This window comes from Rissa tridactyla, chromosome 1, assembly GCF_028500815.1.
Source record: "Rissa tridactyla isolate bRisTri1 chromosome 1, bRisTri1.patW.cur.20221130, whole genome shotgun sequence".
Classification (NCBI taxonomy): domain Eukaryota; kingdom Metazoa; phylum Chordata; class Aves; order Charadriiformes; family Laridae; genus Rissa; species Rissa tridactyla.
Genome location: NC_071466.1, coordinates 202,006,091 through 202,022,211, shown reverse-complemented (window position 1 = coordinate 202,022,211; position 16,121 = coordinate 202,006,091). Strand labels below are relative to the sequence as shown.

Genomic DNA, 16,121 nt, shown 5'->3' with positions numbered 1-16,121 from the left:
GCGCCGGCGAGCGGCTTGGGCGCTGCGGCGGCTGCGCAGGGTGCTCGGTACGGCCTCGGCGGCGGCGGCGGACGGGCACCTGCTGCCGCCTTCGCCCGCAGCGGGCAGGGCCGCCGCGCTTTGTCCGGGGCTGAGCGGCCGCGCCCGGCCCCGGCGGCGCCCGGCCCCGGCCCGGCGCAGCCCAGCGACCGGCGGCTCTGCGGGGCGTCGCCTGGCTCCGGCGGCCTGGGCACCGCGGGGAGCGTGAATGAGAGTTTGCTCCGATTTACGAGCAGGGTGAGTGCACCGCTGGGCCGCCTCCGCGGGGAAATAATAATAATAATTTATTTATTTATTTAATTTATGTATTTATTTATATATTTTAATCCGAGCCTTTCCACCCGCAGCCCCGCGCCGGCCTCCCCGGGCCGGGTCGGCGGTGACCCGCTGGCCCCGTGGGCTGGGGGACAGGCGCGACCCTCACCCCGCGGCCGGGCCGCGGACGCGGTGCCTCCCGCCGGGCCGCGCCGGGCCCCCCCGGGCCGGGAACCCTCCGCGAACCCCCGGCTGAGGGGGAAGGGGGTGGAGCGGGGGCTGCGGGGGGAGCCACCGGGGGGTCGGCCGGTGCTTCGGTCTTCCTGGGCCGCCTTCATGCGTTAGCGGCAAAAGGCAGGCTGTCCCCGTTGGGCGCTGGCGGTGTCTGGCGGCCCCCCGGGGCGGAGGAGCTCCGCTCCCCCCGCGCCGTCCTGGGCCGTGGGGACAGGTGGCATCACCGCCACTGCCCCGGAGCCGGGGGTCACCGGCTGTAGTAAACACAGCGTGTGCCGGTGAGGCTGGTAAAGGTCACCTCTGCGTGTGCACAGGCGGCTCGTCCCAGCTGGTGTCCCCGGTTGTTGTTGTCTTGGGGGCCGTGTGGTGGCTGCTGGTACGCTCTCCCTGCCCGACCTGCTCCTCGTCCTCACGCCGCCCCGCAGTTGGCTTTGATCACGGCGGGATTTCCTACGGCTGCTGGCAGGGATCTCCCTTGGCGAGGGGGAAGCAGTTGGAGCTGCAGCCGTTCGCTCCCTTACTTCCTCCAGCCCCCCCGGCCGAGGTGGCATCCGATTTGGAAATAAGACCTGGTAGCATCGTTTGTGTTTTTGCTTCTTGGGCTTTAGCTGAGCCTGGCTGAACTAGGGGCTGGCCACATCCTCATATTAAATAGTAGCCAGCGGTGTACTGATCCCTCCAAGCACGCAGTGTCTGGATGCATCTTGATGTGGAGCGACGGGGCACTGGAGTGTTGGAGGAGTAGGAGCAGAGAAATGCTGCCGGAGAGCTTGCTTTCAGGGAGACCGAGAGGATGGCTGGGTAAATGGCTGGTTTACAGTCCAAGCTATCAACTCAGACTCCTTCAGAGAACGTCCGGTAGGTGTGCACGTAGGTCGCGAGCCTCCTGCGCGCTTTTGTCGCTGGGCTTAAACGTGCATGTGGGGCAAACAGGAGAAAATAACAGGTTCTCATCGTGTTTTCACGTTGCACTTCGTTACTGCAGCTGCAGAGTTTTAGGCTGAGTAGATGTCGTACTGTGAAGCTTGTGTGAATGTGGAATGGATGATGGACAGGTTCTCGGGTATTGCATTTCCAGTGGTGGTTGAGATGTGGGTGGGAGGGGAAATATTCAATAGACTCGGGATTCCAGGTACCTGCGCTCTGCGTTATCTGACAGTATCCTGCCGTAATAAAGGTTTTAACGTGTGATAAGTAGTTTAATTCCTCAGAATTAGAGATGTGAGCTGTCATAAACCTTTTTTTTTTTTTTTTTTAAAATGCCATATCTAGGTATCAAATGTCATATCTAGTTAGCTAGTTATTCAAAAAGAGAGGGCTTTTTTTAGTCCTGGTCTGTGTTCTACTGAAGCTGACATTTAAGCTTGTAGCTGTAAAACTGATAAAATATAAAATTAATTTATGGGGTCGTGATACCAAATTGTGCAAAAATCCCTGAAAGCCTGAGTTATGTTTCACTGTTTTTCATATGGTGGCCACAAGTATGTTTGGCTCATCCCTCTGCCGTAATAAAGGTGGTTTGGGGCTGAGATGCCAGACTGAATTGAAGATGAGCCATGTCGTGTTTCCAGCTCTGCAGGTAAGGTCTTGGAGACGGTTTTGGCCGGTGGCAGGTGGGACTAAAGTGTCAGACTGGTGGGTTTGAGGTTTTTTTTCCTATCTTAACTGTGGCACTAGTGAGACCTGGTCTCCTCATTGTGTCCTGGCTCAGGGGGGTGACAGTCAAGCAGAGTGGGGGAGGCTGTTGCTGCTTGAAGGTATGCGTGCCGTTCCTTGGCACGGTGCATGTTCTGCTCTGGGTGAAGGTATCACCCAGCCTTTGACCTCCCTCCTGGCCCACCTTGTCAGCGTGGCTGTGGCCTGGTGAGCTGACGTCAGTGCCTGGTGGTGGGGGAAAGGAATTAAGGGCAGCAGCTGGGAAAAGCCTGTCCTTGGTGGGACCCAGTTTCAGAGAGACTGGCAGAGGGGTGATCCTGATTGAGGAGGCAAGATCAGGGGGCTGACATGCAGCCCTGCTGTGTTCCCAGCTGGAAACTAATTCCTGGTGATTTAGAGCAGGTAGCCAATGCAGAGGCTGCTCCCTGGCCCTACCCCGTCTCCTCCCGGTGTGTGATATTCAAAGCTTGTAGGAACTGAAGTTCATTATGAGAGTGAATGGCTGGGGCAATGTTGGATGCCAAAGAGATTCAATATGGTTTGAGACCTGGGGGGAAAAGCCCTCTCAACTTTTAGTGTAGTATTTTGGTAAGGGAACTTCTGCAGTGTCTGAGAAGTGATTAGTGCTGCTGTTAAAGGTCAGGTATACTTCTGGGGTGTGGAACATTGTCTGTGGACACATATGTCATATGTACATGTGATACTACATATATGTGTTGTGTCTTCAGCATCATTCTGATACTTGAGTATTCACTCCTTCATACAGAGATTTCAAAGCTAAGGAGGAACATTAACTGTTTAACCCCCAAAGTGATGACAAATCTGTTGGAAAATTAATAACGACCCCATTTCACATCAGTTTGTCTGCTGAAAGGTCATGCTTTGTTTTTTGACTCAGTCACCACCAAATCCATAGGGATTCTTAAAGATACGAAGATTACACAAAGTGTTTGTGTAATGTATGGTCCCAGTAACAGTTCTATGGTGAATATCTTTTTATTTAAGGAGTAATAGATCACATTTCCTGATGTTTTGTTTCTTATAGGTCTGGAAAATAAATTCAGGAATACTTGAGTCAAGGGCAACATGTACCTAGCTGAATTTTTGGGGTTAAAGCTATGTAGCTGTTCAATGGCTTGTCCTGGTATCTTTCTCCCTCTCCTTACCCCCAGTATTTATCAGGTTTAGCAGTGATACTCTCTAACTTTGAAGTCCCCGAAGCCCTGGCTATTACCAGAAATATTCCAGTATTATGTGCAGAAAAACCTGCCATCCCAGATTGGAGGCTCTCTTGTCCAAACCTGACTGTGTCCAGCCCAAATAAAGCACATGATTTTCTAGCTTTATATCCTGTAACGTTGTTTCCTTTTCTTTCCTACATAGATTTTTCTCAGCTAAATATTATCTGCATGGCAGCGTCTATGTTAGGAGGAGAGATGACTTCCTCTAATGTGTTATTTTTATGACACAGAGTTTGATCAGAGGGAAAGCTTTTGACGCTAAGTGCTTAATCAGGGTCTTCCAAAAGAGATTCTCTCTCTGCCCACTGCCCTGGCCTTGCATGGTGGCAGGTTAATCCATGACATAATCTGTGCACAGAAATACAGCCGTCAAACATAGGTTTTGGGTCATAATGTTGGGTGCTTCCAGGTTTATGTGCTTTGATCTTTCAAGTTTCTGAGCAGATGCATGTTCTCTTTTTTCATCTTGTCACTGTAATTGATATGGGGGACACAAACACACGCAAAATAAAGAAGTTAGGTCTTTTCCTAGGAGGTCAGAATTTATTAAAACAGTTATAGTTTGTAGTGAACTCACCTTAAAATTTAATGAGTTAGTGCTGCTTTTTGTTATGACAGAAGAAAGTGAAGTAAGGAGTCTTTGAAGCCACTTCAGACTTCATAAATATTAACAGGCTCTGCAGTCTTCACAGAGAGTAAGTTCTGGATGTTTTTTTTCACCTTAATAGTACCGTTTCTTTGCACAGGAAATCTTCTTGCCTTGACTAAACTGAAAGATCGGTTATCGGATGCAAACCAAAATTACCATATTTGTGGTTAGAAGCGCTCTTGCTGGTTTTCCCCTCTTCTCTGTAACACCCAATCTTTTCTCCCGGTGCATACTCGGGTAACAGTAAATTTAATTCCATGATTTACAAGACCAGATCTTCAGAGGTGCCTGAATGATTGAAGATGCAGTTGTTTGCTTGGGGGGGTTGCCCTGGGCCAAGTCCAGATGACTCTTGAGTATCTCCATGGGTGGAGACTCCATCTCTCTGGGCAACCTGGTCCAGTGCTTGGTTACCCTCACAGTAAAAAAGTGTTTCCTGATGTTCAGAGGCAACCTCCTGTGTTTTAGTTTGTGCCTGTTGGCTCTGGTCCAGTCACTGGGCACCACTGAGAAGAGCCTGGCTCCATCCTCTTTGCATCCTCCCTTTAGGTGTTTATATATGTTGACAAGATGCCCCTGAGCGTGCTCTTCTCCAGGCTGAACAGTCCCAGCTCTCAGTCAGAGAATCTCCAGTCCCTTCGTGGCCCTTTGTTGGACTCTCTCCAGTATGTCCATGTCTCTCTTGTACTGGTTAGCCCAGAACTGGACACAGGACTCCAGCTGTGGCCTCACATTTCCCAGTATGCTGTAAAAATAAGACACTTCTAAAGTAAATTTTGAGTGTGTTTTTTTAGGAGACAGGTCCGAGAGGTCACTTCGGTGCTGTAAGTCACTGATGCAGCTTCTCTGAGTACTTTTGTTCTTCCACAGGAGCTGATGTTCCTTGTTAAAAAACCCCAAATGCTTCATCGTTTTCCTGATCCCATCAATGCAGGCTTTGACAGCTCTTTTGACCTGTGATTAAGGGATTTATGACTAGGTTTGCTGGCTACACTTGCCTAATAAGTGTCATCATTAGATGCTGAGTCACAGGGGTATGTGTGTTTCTTGGGGTGTGTTTGTATGGACTGCTGTCTGAAACAGCTCCTTTCAGTTTTGAGTGAGTTCTTCCTTATGTTTGTGAGGAACCATCCTTGCTGTGGGCTGGGTTCGTTCTCCAGCAGCCATCCCATGCTGCGTTGTACTCCATCGGGGCTGAACTGCCTGCGCCATGGGCACTTTCTATATTACACTGCCTTTCCCTTGTGACATGCCTGAAGGTGAGCATCTGTCCTATAAACTAAACCGAGGGAAGTTCGGATGCTTCCCTGTTCTGCCACATCTGTAACTCCGTGGTCAAAGTTAAATATAGAATTTGTAAACAGGGTTTTCATTTTTAGGTCAACACTTCAGGTGCAGACTAAAACTGCTAATGTAATGCCTACCGGTAATGCTGCTCATGGACAGGAGGGAAAGAGGAGGACAAGAAAAAGGAAATAAAGCATGAAATATCACTTTGTCCTTGGGATTCTCATGAAACTCTGTGGGAGGGGACACTCTTGTTTCTTGACCATTGAGTGTCCCCTCCTGTATATCTAGGTGTGTGTGGTTGGTTAAGGTGTTTTTGTAAGGTTCTCAAAGAACATGGCAAAATCACGTGGAAAAATTAGTTAGCAGTTGCTTGCCTTCTCTATGTCCAAATAAAATGGTTAATAGATGCATTTTAGATTTCCACAGTACTCCCCTGAAAGTAACTGCACAACATGAGCAGTCTATACTTATCTTAATTAAAGAGAACAAAGCCATGCACTCCATGCTGGCCTGATGTATGCAATTAGCGACTGAGTGCAATTAGTTTCCAACTGCTAAAACTGTCTTATCAGAGCTCTCGATAGGACTGTCAGCAGTTTGTATTAGTATCTGGCATTACTAATGCTTGGCATTTTTTACCATGTTATAAAAGCCACTTGTTCCTTCAATATTAATTTCACGTATCAGGTTACTTATATATAGAACACTTCAAATTCCCTGGTTCGGAAACCAAGCAATTCTTGGAGACTGAAAATTAGTACCAGGTTTTTCAGTGAAGGATACACAAACATCTTTAGCTCAAAATAGAGTTTATTTCATAACCTGAAGTTTATCATTAGCTTAAATTTTGAAAAGTGGCCTCTTCAAGTGAGAAATGTGTATGCAGAAGAGAACTTCTTAAAAGAGTTTTAGCTCTAGAGCTACCTTCGGAAAAAAGTCCTCCAGCCTCTCACCGCTGATGTTACTACCTGAGACTCCGCGTTTCTTCTACGTTCAGGAAATGGTTTGCGTGTTTTACTTCCCCTCTCTCTGGATCTCATCTCTGCATTCCCAGGTGCGCACAGTAACTGCATTTTAAAATAACTTGATGCACTTTTCAAGGTTAACAGCATGTTGTAATTCCTGGGGAAATGTAGCAGGGCTACAGAGAGGCGTGTGGATTTATAACCGTCAGCAGTATTTACAGTGTTGCAGCCATAGGGCTGGGGAAATGTGCAGCCTCTAGAGAAGGAGCTCTTAAAACGTAGTTTGAAGGCCATGTGTAGTCCATGATACTGTGTTATGAGCCTGACAAGGGTATCTCTTTTTTCCATCTTGGTTTCAGTAGAGCCAGCTGATGTCTGTAGCTGTACAGCTTCCGGGTCCCTCCTAGTTATGTTAGGACTGACATGGGTCTCTAAACCCTATAATTTACTGTAATTTACTCCAGATCTGAGTCTAGGGAGTTGTACAGTTGTGTGTGTCAGGCACAAGCTACTTCCCCAGACACTCCTGTAGTAGTGGAACTACCACCGGTCGTAACTTTTGGGCCACTACCAGTAGTAGGTTTCATTCCAGGGACAACATACTGCCAGAAACTGGGTGAGTTTATGCTTTCTGTGTTGGCTGGAGAGAGTGGCATGCCCAATTTGATCCTTAGAGATCGAGCAGTAGAAAAGAGACTGTTCGGAAAATATCCGTAACCCCATTCTGGGAGTGAAGGGAACAGGGATCTGAGCGTTTTGTAAGATGCACAGCTGTTGCAACAAGATACGACATTGCAACAGGAAAAAAACTGCATGTTCAGCACCTGAAGATGAAATGCAGTGTACCGTCGGTGTGATGTTCCTTGTGCTTACATGGCCCTCAGTGAACATGACTTTGTCTGCCTGGTTCAAAATCAAGCTGCAAGATGATCTGTAGTCTGGGTTCCTATACCTGAACTCACTTTTGGGTTCGGGGCTTTATTCATCTTCCGTCTTCCTCACCTTTTCCCTTGTGAGACAGGGAGTAATGCCGACGGAGTTGCCTGCACGTACCATTCTTGAAGATCCTGGCTTCTTCCTCTTGCTGCACATAGCCGAGAGGTTCAGTTCCCAGCAGCTGCCATCCTCTTTGCATGGGGCAAAGGTAGGTGTGAAGCATGGAACCTGAGAGTAGCAAAAGGTCCAAAGCATCCTCGTGTGACTAATATCAGGGTGACTTTGGACGGTGATCATCGGATAATAGCAGAAACCAGCTCCACAGACAGTACGAAGTCTTGCGTCAGCTTGCAAGGATCATGTCATCAGAAGGAGTAGGAATAAGTGGAGCCTGTGTAGCTATGTTCTTTATGTTGTCTGACTTTTCAGAGCATTAAACCACTTGTGTGCATTATTCCAGTTTGGTTAACTTTGTAATTCTTTGCATTTCTGCAGTGCTTTTATCCAAAACCTTCACTCTCCTCTTAAAGGCTAATCTACCAAGCAACCCAAAAGGTATTGCAGAGTGTCTGAGATCACCTTTTGTGTGAAAATGTAATGCATCTCGGTTTTGTGTAAAACCCTGCATGGTCTTAGCAGCTCTGTGGGATCACCTGGGATCCTGCAGTGAGGAATGTCCTTCCCAACAAGCTGTGGAGTATCTGGCTGGACACACTGATCCTTTAAGAGAACTGCCAGCTGCTACAGTGTGCTGAGCTCCCAGGGTTTTCTTCAGCTGTGGGAGCTTCCTGGAAACTTGCAGTAATTAAAACTAACGTCAGGAGTTTGCAAAGCTCTGCAGAAATGCGGTGTCTTCCAGTTATCTGGAACTAGCCCTGTTATGTTTCAGAGAAATGTTCTGAATATAAAGCTTTTGATGCTTATAAAAGGGTCTGGGCCTATTTGGAAGATTTTGCCTTCCCTCCCCAGCAGAGCTGCTTGTGGGACTGATGAATGTACGCACATTCAGCAGCTCTTGTTTTTACTTTCAGTTATGGGAATAACCAGTCAAAGTGGGATAGTTTGGATGTCCCCAGAAAACTGTATTAGGAAACATTTTTACAGCAAATACACCTTTTCTAAAGCTACTTTTGCTTCTTTCCTGTTTCTTCCAGTATCAACCTTTCCCCAGTTTGAGCACTCTGCCAACAACGATTTCCTCTTAACGCTGGGTCACTTAGCCCTCTACAACAGCACATTGAAAACAAGCGAGGCACAAATACCATTTCTTGGGATATTTTACAGGAGGAATGTGGAGCTCGCTTTGCTTAGCAGTTTGAGTTTGCCTGGCGAAGCTCTCTGGCCCTGGGCAGCCCTCTGCTAGAGCAGAGCAGGGACAGCATATGCTTTTTGAATGAGAAACAATGACCGGCATTTTTCAGTCTGGTTTTCCTGGTGGAATGCAAGCCTGGCTGTGTGCAGTCTCCGCTTCGGATTTCACTTGGATGCATACAGCTATCCTGCTTGGAGACTATGGGCTCTATTGCAAAACTCATTCTCTGTTTTGTTGCTAATACTTTGAAATTGCGTAAATATTTTTTTTCTTTAGATATAAGCTTTAAGCATTAAGCTCTTGTCTGTGACTCATTAGTCTACTGTTGGTGACAAATTATTGTCTTTGTTAAATAATGGAAAAATCTTTCCATGCAGTTTGTATTCCTTATTGTCCAAAGCAAACTACATCTGTTTATTTTACCCTGAAGGTGGCTTTCTTCTTAGCTGGCTAGAAGTTTTCATAATATCTGAGAGCTAATATGAAAGAACAACAGACCTTGCTCCATTGCATAGAAAATTTCATGTGTGTATTTAACTGTTGAACAATTGTGTCAGATGAGTTTTGGAAACACTACATGACTGACACAAAACAGAGTGTCTGTTTGCTTTAAAGGCGGTGATTTGCTTTTTTTACTTTATCCTCCCTTTTCAAAAGCTCCGGCTGAACCTAGTGTTGGTAGTTACATAGACTGGTGTTTTCTAGAGCTTTTTTTAATTCAGCAATTTAATTGCTATGAAGTTAATTCTTGTAAAAGTCAGAAAAAAAGTAGTTAAAGGCAGATATACTTACTGGAAACACTAAGAAGGGGTTGGACCTTGAAGATGACTGTCTGACCACAGGTTGCTGGTTATCTGAAATGGGAGATGAGAAACTGTGTTTAGGAAACAGATGCATCGCTGGTGTTTCCGAACTGCGGAGGAAATGCCAGACGCCAACTCTTGAAGTAGATTAGCTGCAAGCATGCAGATTTTCTTTCTTACAAGTTGGTAAGCTTTTGAAATAACTTCTTTTTCTCTTTAAATAAAGATTAATCAGTAGCTTCAACTCTTAAAGTTTTTTGCAAAATACAGTTGTTACGAGTTATGTGAGTATTTTCGCTGTGACGCGGGGGAGAGCAAAGCGCTCTGCCTGGCAGGTGGAAAGGAAAGCTTGCCTGGTAGCCAGTCTGCTAAAGAAAACACCTTTAAATAAAGGTATTCAATTGCGTGAGGTTCAGTAGTCCTGTCGTTCCTGAAAGGAGATGGCTTCTTCTGTGCCCCATGTGCTCTTGTACGCATCCTTGTGTAGGAACACCAGCATGAAGAGGTCTGATCTCTTCTGTAGTCGTGTTAACTTTTGTACTGAATCCAGAGACTTTTTTCCGTACATGTGTGAGCTCTTAGTCAAAGGTCTTGGGCTGGTTATGTACGAATTGGGCCCAGCTTTCCCATCTTACTGTTTGTCGTGATTCCTGGGCGCCCAGAAACCTTTCCATTTACTGGAAAACAGTCTTGTAGTTCAAAAAAACTTGCTTTCCTGCCTTCTGGGTTCTGTGGCTGCCTCTTCCAAAGCAGAGGTGGTAGCAGGGCATGTTTTTTATTCTGCTTGTTGCAGTACAGCTTTTGTATGCCTCTGGTATGCTGTGGAGCATCAAAGCTGAGTGCAGCAATGAAAAGCCAGAACAGTCCTTGGTTAAAGTGCTGTTTAGTTTCTGAAGATTTTGTACTATCCCATGAATATAAGGGTTTGGCAGGAGTATCGGTGGATATGAACTACCCCTTTATTGTGTATTTACAGCTTTTCTTTTCACCCTAAAGACAGCCTGTTCCTGTTTCTTGTCATCTCATCTTCCATGACTTAGCTCTTAGTTAGAACAGACTCCCATTTACAGACACCCAAGTCCCTGCTCAAGTTTAGTTAGCCTGCCTAGGTCCTGCAGCTGGATGACGGCCTCAGATGCCTACCACAACGAAATCCAAAGATGTCATCTTTCTTTTGATTTTGTCGTCCATCCCCCCCACCCCCCTTCAGCATAGTTGATGCTCTGTAGTTTGTGTTTCAGCACAGATGGGAGCCTCTTGGAATCCCAAGAATAATGAGTTTGGGGTTTTTTTTAAATTTTTTTAACATAAATGGCAATTATACAAGCAAATCGGAGCTTAGTGCTAGCTGGTAGTTCAATCATGTCCTGCCGTCTTTGATGGCATGCTTCTGTCATTGTGCAAAATGTCTCAGAATTCCAAGTTTCCATGACTGAGAGAGACCTATCTGTTAAAACATTTGTGTAGTGTAAACAAAAGGCTTAATATCCCCAAACCAGGATTGGATCCTGCTTGGTAATTAAATTTTTAGGATCCTTCTTGTAAAGTGAAATCCATAGTTTAGTTTTTAAAATTCCAAGATTTAAATATGTGAATATGAGTGAAGTAATTGGGGATAAGTTAGAGCTGGAAGAAGTCCTGGTTAAGAGACTGACAGAAATGGCAGAGCGCAACACTTTTGACTTTGTTTCTACTCCTTCCCGCAGATTTTTCAGGGAGTTTACAGGAGGTCTTTTGGAGGTCTGTGGGTGGTCTCTGGGCTTCAGCTGGTGACGTGGCCTCTCAGTTTTACCATGAGGCACCACTGGTTTCTCTCTGGCTTTGACTTGGAAAAACAAACCGTTTCTTGGGAGTGGCTGGACGAAGAAAGGTGGGATCTCTACAGAAATCTCCTTTTTGAACTTCCGAAGCTTTGAAATGGGCAGAGCTGAGGTAGTTTTATGGTGGCTTGTGGGGCAGGTGGTTGCGTGCAAGGAGTAACGCTCCCTGCCCCTTCCTTCCCCACCCCAACCATAACTGCTCAGAAAGCTATACTCTGTGTATGTGGCACTTCTTAAAATTCTTTGACCTTTGGACCTTTATCATTGCTAACTGAAGTGTCATTACGGCATAAATAAACCCGTCAGCTCAAGTAGTGTAATTCTGGCCCTCATCCCAGTCTTAGAGGCAGGCATAAATGCCATCCTGTAGCTGGCTTTTAAGTTGCTTGGTCTGATTGAGATGATGACTGAAATAATCTTATTTCTTCTCCCTTGGTTTCTTCACTTCGTTACTAAAGTCTCCGTCTTGCTATTGTTGTCTTAATTTAAATCTATTTCAAGTTTGAAGGCTCAGTGATGTGCCAGGTTGCTATTTACTGTCATTGGGTTTGTATCATTTTAGCAGCCTGACAGGCTTCGTGGTTTATTTACGACATTTTGAGATAAGAAAATACTTTGTTTTGAAATAGAGCATGCAAAAAGTATGGCAGATCAGAGTGCTTGTACAGGCTTGGTTAATAAACCGAAGAGCTGATCCATTAAGCATGAACACCATTTGGATTCATAGGTTACCCCATGTTTGGGATCAAAAACGCAAACTGGCAGAGATTTTTTTTCTGCCTCTTCCTTGTGTCTGGTACATCTTTTGTTGAAACACAGTGGAAACCGTGTGGAAATCCTTGAGAGAGGAGCTGGCTTCTCTTGGGAGAAATGCCACTTAGCATATAACTGTGCTTTGGTGATGCTCAGTAGAGGAGGGGAGCTGGGTATGTTGATGTGCTCTGCTTTATTTAAAAACTTGCTCTAAGATACCTTGTTCGAGTTTCAAGCAGATTCAAAAATGTGGTTGTTAACTCCTGTGTGTAATTTTTTTTTTTTTGCCATCTGCGGTTATGAGGCAATAGGATATAACAAGCACCATTAAAATGTTAATTTCCTACAAATATGGCCAAATTAGTAAGAACTGCGCTAGTTTATGGTAATAGCCTCGGCTGGCCGTTTACTTGTTAGGAAGAGGATTTGTATCTTCCTTACAGACTTGGGTAATGTATCATTTCTGTGTTTTCTTATAACCATGCAATTCTTTGTTTAACTTTCTTCAATTCCACACATGCTTTAAGGAAGCCTCAAAATTGCTCATAGAATGTAGCTGCGTATCTCCATCTTTCCCCCCAGTCCATCGCGCATGCAGCCGGGCACGCCAGGCTGATGAAGGTGGGCAGCTGAGCTGCTCGGCATCCGTCTGGAGACGAGTGGGTTATGATTGCTGGCTGGAGCTCATTTGTGGCAGTGATGAGTTATTTTGGTTTTGTTTGCAAAATGAAACTGATTTCACCAGCTAATAAAACTTGGGAGAAAACACAAGAATGCATGGGAAACTTAACTGAAGTAACAGCCTTTTTTATTTTTCCTGTTCTTTCCCTCCCATGTATTTCCCTGTAAGTGTCTGACTCCACCATTCGTTCTGAGGTTATTCCACTTCCCAGCATAGGCCCACACTGTCGTCCCCCATCTGCAACTGCTGGTGGGCTGATAGGACAACCTCTGCTCTGCCTCACATTTATACTCTTCCACCAGTTGCTTATTTAACCAGTCACAGCTGCTGAACGTGTGTGGCAGCCTTTTTCTGCACTGGTTTCCATCTTGGATCCTCTACTTAGAGCAGTTAGAGGTATCACCTAAATTGGCTTTTTAAATAGCAGTTGATAGTATTATTTGGAAAGAGCATGGAGCAGATGCCCAGACTACGCATGCCTCTTGCGGGAATCAGGCTTAACAGCAAAGATTTCCACGTACTTTTGCTGTACAAAGCATGTTAAAATCAACACGTGAAATAAAAGGTCTGAAGTTATGGCAGAATTTAAGGCACTTTACTCAACAGAAGAATTAATGTGCAGGATGGTGATTATATTCCTTATGGCCCCTCCAGTTTCTCACAGGGTTGGTTACTCTGCTGCTTGGTGTGGCTATACCAGCTTCTTACAACCTAGAACTGGGGGTTAGGTTTGGTGGCTGGGTTATTTTGTTGTGGGTGTTTGTTTTTTTTGTTTGTTTGTTTGTTTTTTTTTTTTTTTAATTCAGGATTCCTGTTGTAAGCGTGGGGACAAAGATCAAATACTCTGCCAACTGAGGAAATGATGCAGTTTGAAATGTGAGGGAGCAGAGGTTTGTTCCTCTAAGGGAGATTACCTTGAACAGCAGGGCCTTTCAACCTAAAGCCTGCCATTTCACTCGGTTAAGAGAAGTTAGTTAAATAGCCAAATTATTTAAACACGTAATTGCTGTCCAGAAATTAAAACTGTCTTTTGGGTACTGTGATTCAGTCCTGTTTATTGCAAGCGTGCCAACAGTGCAGACGGACTTACGTAAAGAGCTGCACTCTGAAGAAATGGAGGAGAGGTCCGCGATACCCAGAGGACAAGTTCGGTGCTTTCCTGTGTCACACAACTTCCTCTGCTATTTCCAAACTCTGCTATGTAGAGAAAGATATCCCTCGCGTCCTTTGACGAGCTGTGTGGGTGGGAATGGAGGAGGCTCTTTTCCAAAGTGCCGCTTTCCAGCAGAGCTGCTGTTCACATTTCTGTCCGTCTGGTGGGAGCTTGACCTTGGGTTTTTCACTCTGTGATAAAATTTCAAGGAATAGTTTACATGGCTTTTACAAGTGGCTGTGTAGTACAGATGGTGCCAGAAATGAAGCTGATGCCTGAAGCCAGATTTACTGTATGAAACTTGCAGTTTCTCCATTACTCCTTCGTGTAATTTGGCTAAATCCCTCCTTGGTGTGTTGTGCAGCATCACAGTCTTTCACACAGTATCCTTTTACGTATTTTCCATGCAAATTTTTACGCAATCCTCCACGCCCCTTCATTTAGAAGCTGACATGATGAGGAATTACAACACTACAAACTTGCGTAATCCACATAGTAATTTTATAATTCTTTTTTTTTTTTTTTCTGCCCTATACCTTCTGTGCCCATAGCACCAACTTCAGGAGCGTTTTCAGGTTTTTGTTGGGAGGAAGGGAGAAGGAGCAGAATAAGCAGCAGCGCTGCTTCTCACATGGAAATGTGTGGGATTTGGGGATTATAGACATTCTTTATAAGCTCAAGGCCAGTATATAGGGAGGAAATTAAAGGTTCTTAATTATAGTGGTGGTTGTAATTTGGTATGTGCTAGCTATGTCTTTGTAGTTGTTCTTCATGGACCAGAAATGTTGAGCTTCTTTACTCATGAGGGGAAAAGTTAAAAAAAATTTAATTTATTAAAATTATTTTTATGACTGTGTGGCGGTTGGAGAGCTGCTGATGTTTGGTAAAAGACTCAGTTCCTTCCATCGGCTGTGTGCTGACTACAGAAATCGATGAGGGATGTCTCAAACATTTACCTGTTGTTTTTTTTTGTTTTTAATGTGGTTTATTTTTGCGACATAGGAAATTTGGAGCCGTAATGGATTCTCAAATCAGCAGTAGAATAGTTAAAGCTTGCAGAAGCAAGTTATGAAGGGCTGTACACAAAATCACTGAATCCTGGGAATCTTCCTCTGTAAACTCGCATCTGGAAAACTTTTTTACTTGCTCACAGAGCTGTTAACATTGGCTTCTGCTGAATTGTCTCCCTAAACTGAGGGAAGCCCCTTGAGCTAGACCATTGTGCTGTACTCTGGCTATTAGCCTTGCCCTCAGTGAGGTGCCTTGACAGCTGAATTTGGGGACTATGCACGTGGACCTGTGTGTGGTTGCTTTGTGAACAAAAAAGGGGAGTTCATTTTATCATTGCGTGTGTAACACAGCAGTTGTAGGTCTGTGGTCTTTTGCCTGATAGCTTTAGTAACTCCCTATAGAATCATGGAATGGTTTAGGTTGGAAGGGACCTTAAAGATTATCTAGTTCCAACCCCCCCGCCATGGGCAGGGACACCTCTCACTAGACCAGGTTGCTCAAAGCCCCATCCAGCCTGGCCTTGGACACTTCCAGGGATGAGGCCTTCTGTATGGCCTTGCCGTAAGTGAAACTGATGCGTTGGTAGGTTGGCACCGCTGCATGTGGATGGGGCCAGGCTCTTTTCAGTGGTGCCCAGCGACAGGACAAGAGGTAATGGGCACAAACTTGAACATAGGAAGTTCCACCTAAACATGACAAGGAACTTCTTTATGCCAAGGGTGGCAGAGCCCTGGAACAGGCTGCCCAGAGAGGTGGTGGAGTCTCCAACTCTGGAGACATTCAAAACCCGCCTGGACGCGTTCCTGTGCAGCCTGCTCTAGGTGATCCTGCTCTGGCAGGGGGGGTTGGATTAGATGATCTCCAGAGGTCCCTTCCAACCCTGTGATTCTATGATTCTATGTGTGAAGTGCAGATGTTTGTTGTTAAGAGCCGTGGATGTTTGTTGGTAAGGACTTCTCTTTCAGTGACAGGTTGCATGGTTGCTGCGCTCAGTGGAGGTCCATGCACTGTGTGTAGGTCAGCAGAGGTTAGTTAGGCTACAGTTGTTAGCTGCGAGTTGTGTCCCACTTCAAATGCGTACCTCTTACTTCTCTTTTATTCAATGGATAGCAAGATGAAATCTTTGTTTCTCAAAAAAGGAATATGTAGTCGTTCTTCAAAACTAGACCATGTTTTATACCTTTATTATGTTTCTGAAGATTGCTGGATGATCTGTGAGCAGTCATCCTGAGCAAATGACGTGCTTGCCTGCTGCTGAGAGACCTCTTCAAGAAATACCTGCTGGGTCCAAGCCATTCTGCATAAACCTTAGAAGGCTGTTC

At 45.4% G+C, this 16,121-nt stretch overlaps 1 protein-coding gene across 3 annotated transcripts in view; it reads left to right on the top strand.

Moving 5' to 3' along the window:
* Positions 1–81: 81 nt before the first annotated feature.
* Positions 82–16,121, top strand: part of GRAMD4 (GRAM domain containing 4) — an 83,330-nt gene continuing 67,290 nt past the window's right edge. For 2 of the 3 annotated variants that reach the window (XM_054220571.1, XM_054220563.1), the window contains exon 1: positions 82–276. In XM_054220571.1, coding sequence (XP_054076546.1) covers positions 248–276 — 29 coding nt within the window. In that variant the 5' untranslated portion in view covers positions 82–247. The remainder of the gene's footprint in view (positions 277–16,121) is intronic. The other variant, XM_054220580.1, reaches the window with a different exon arrangement.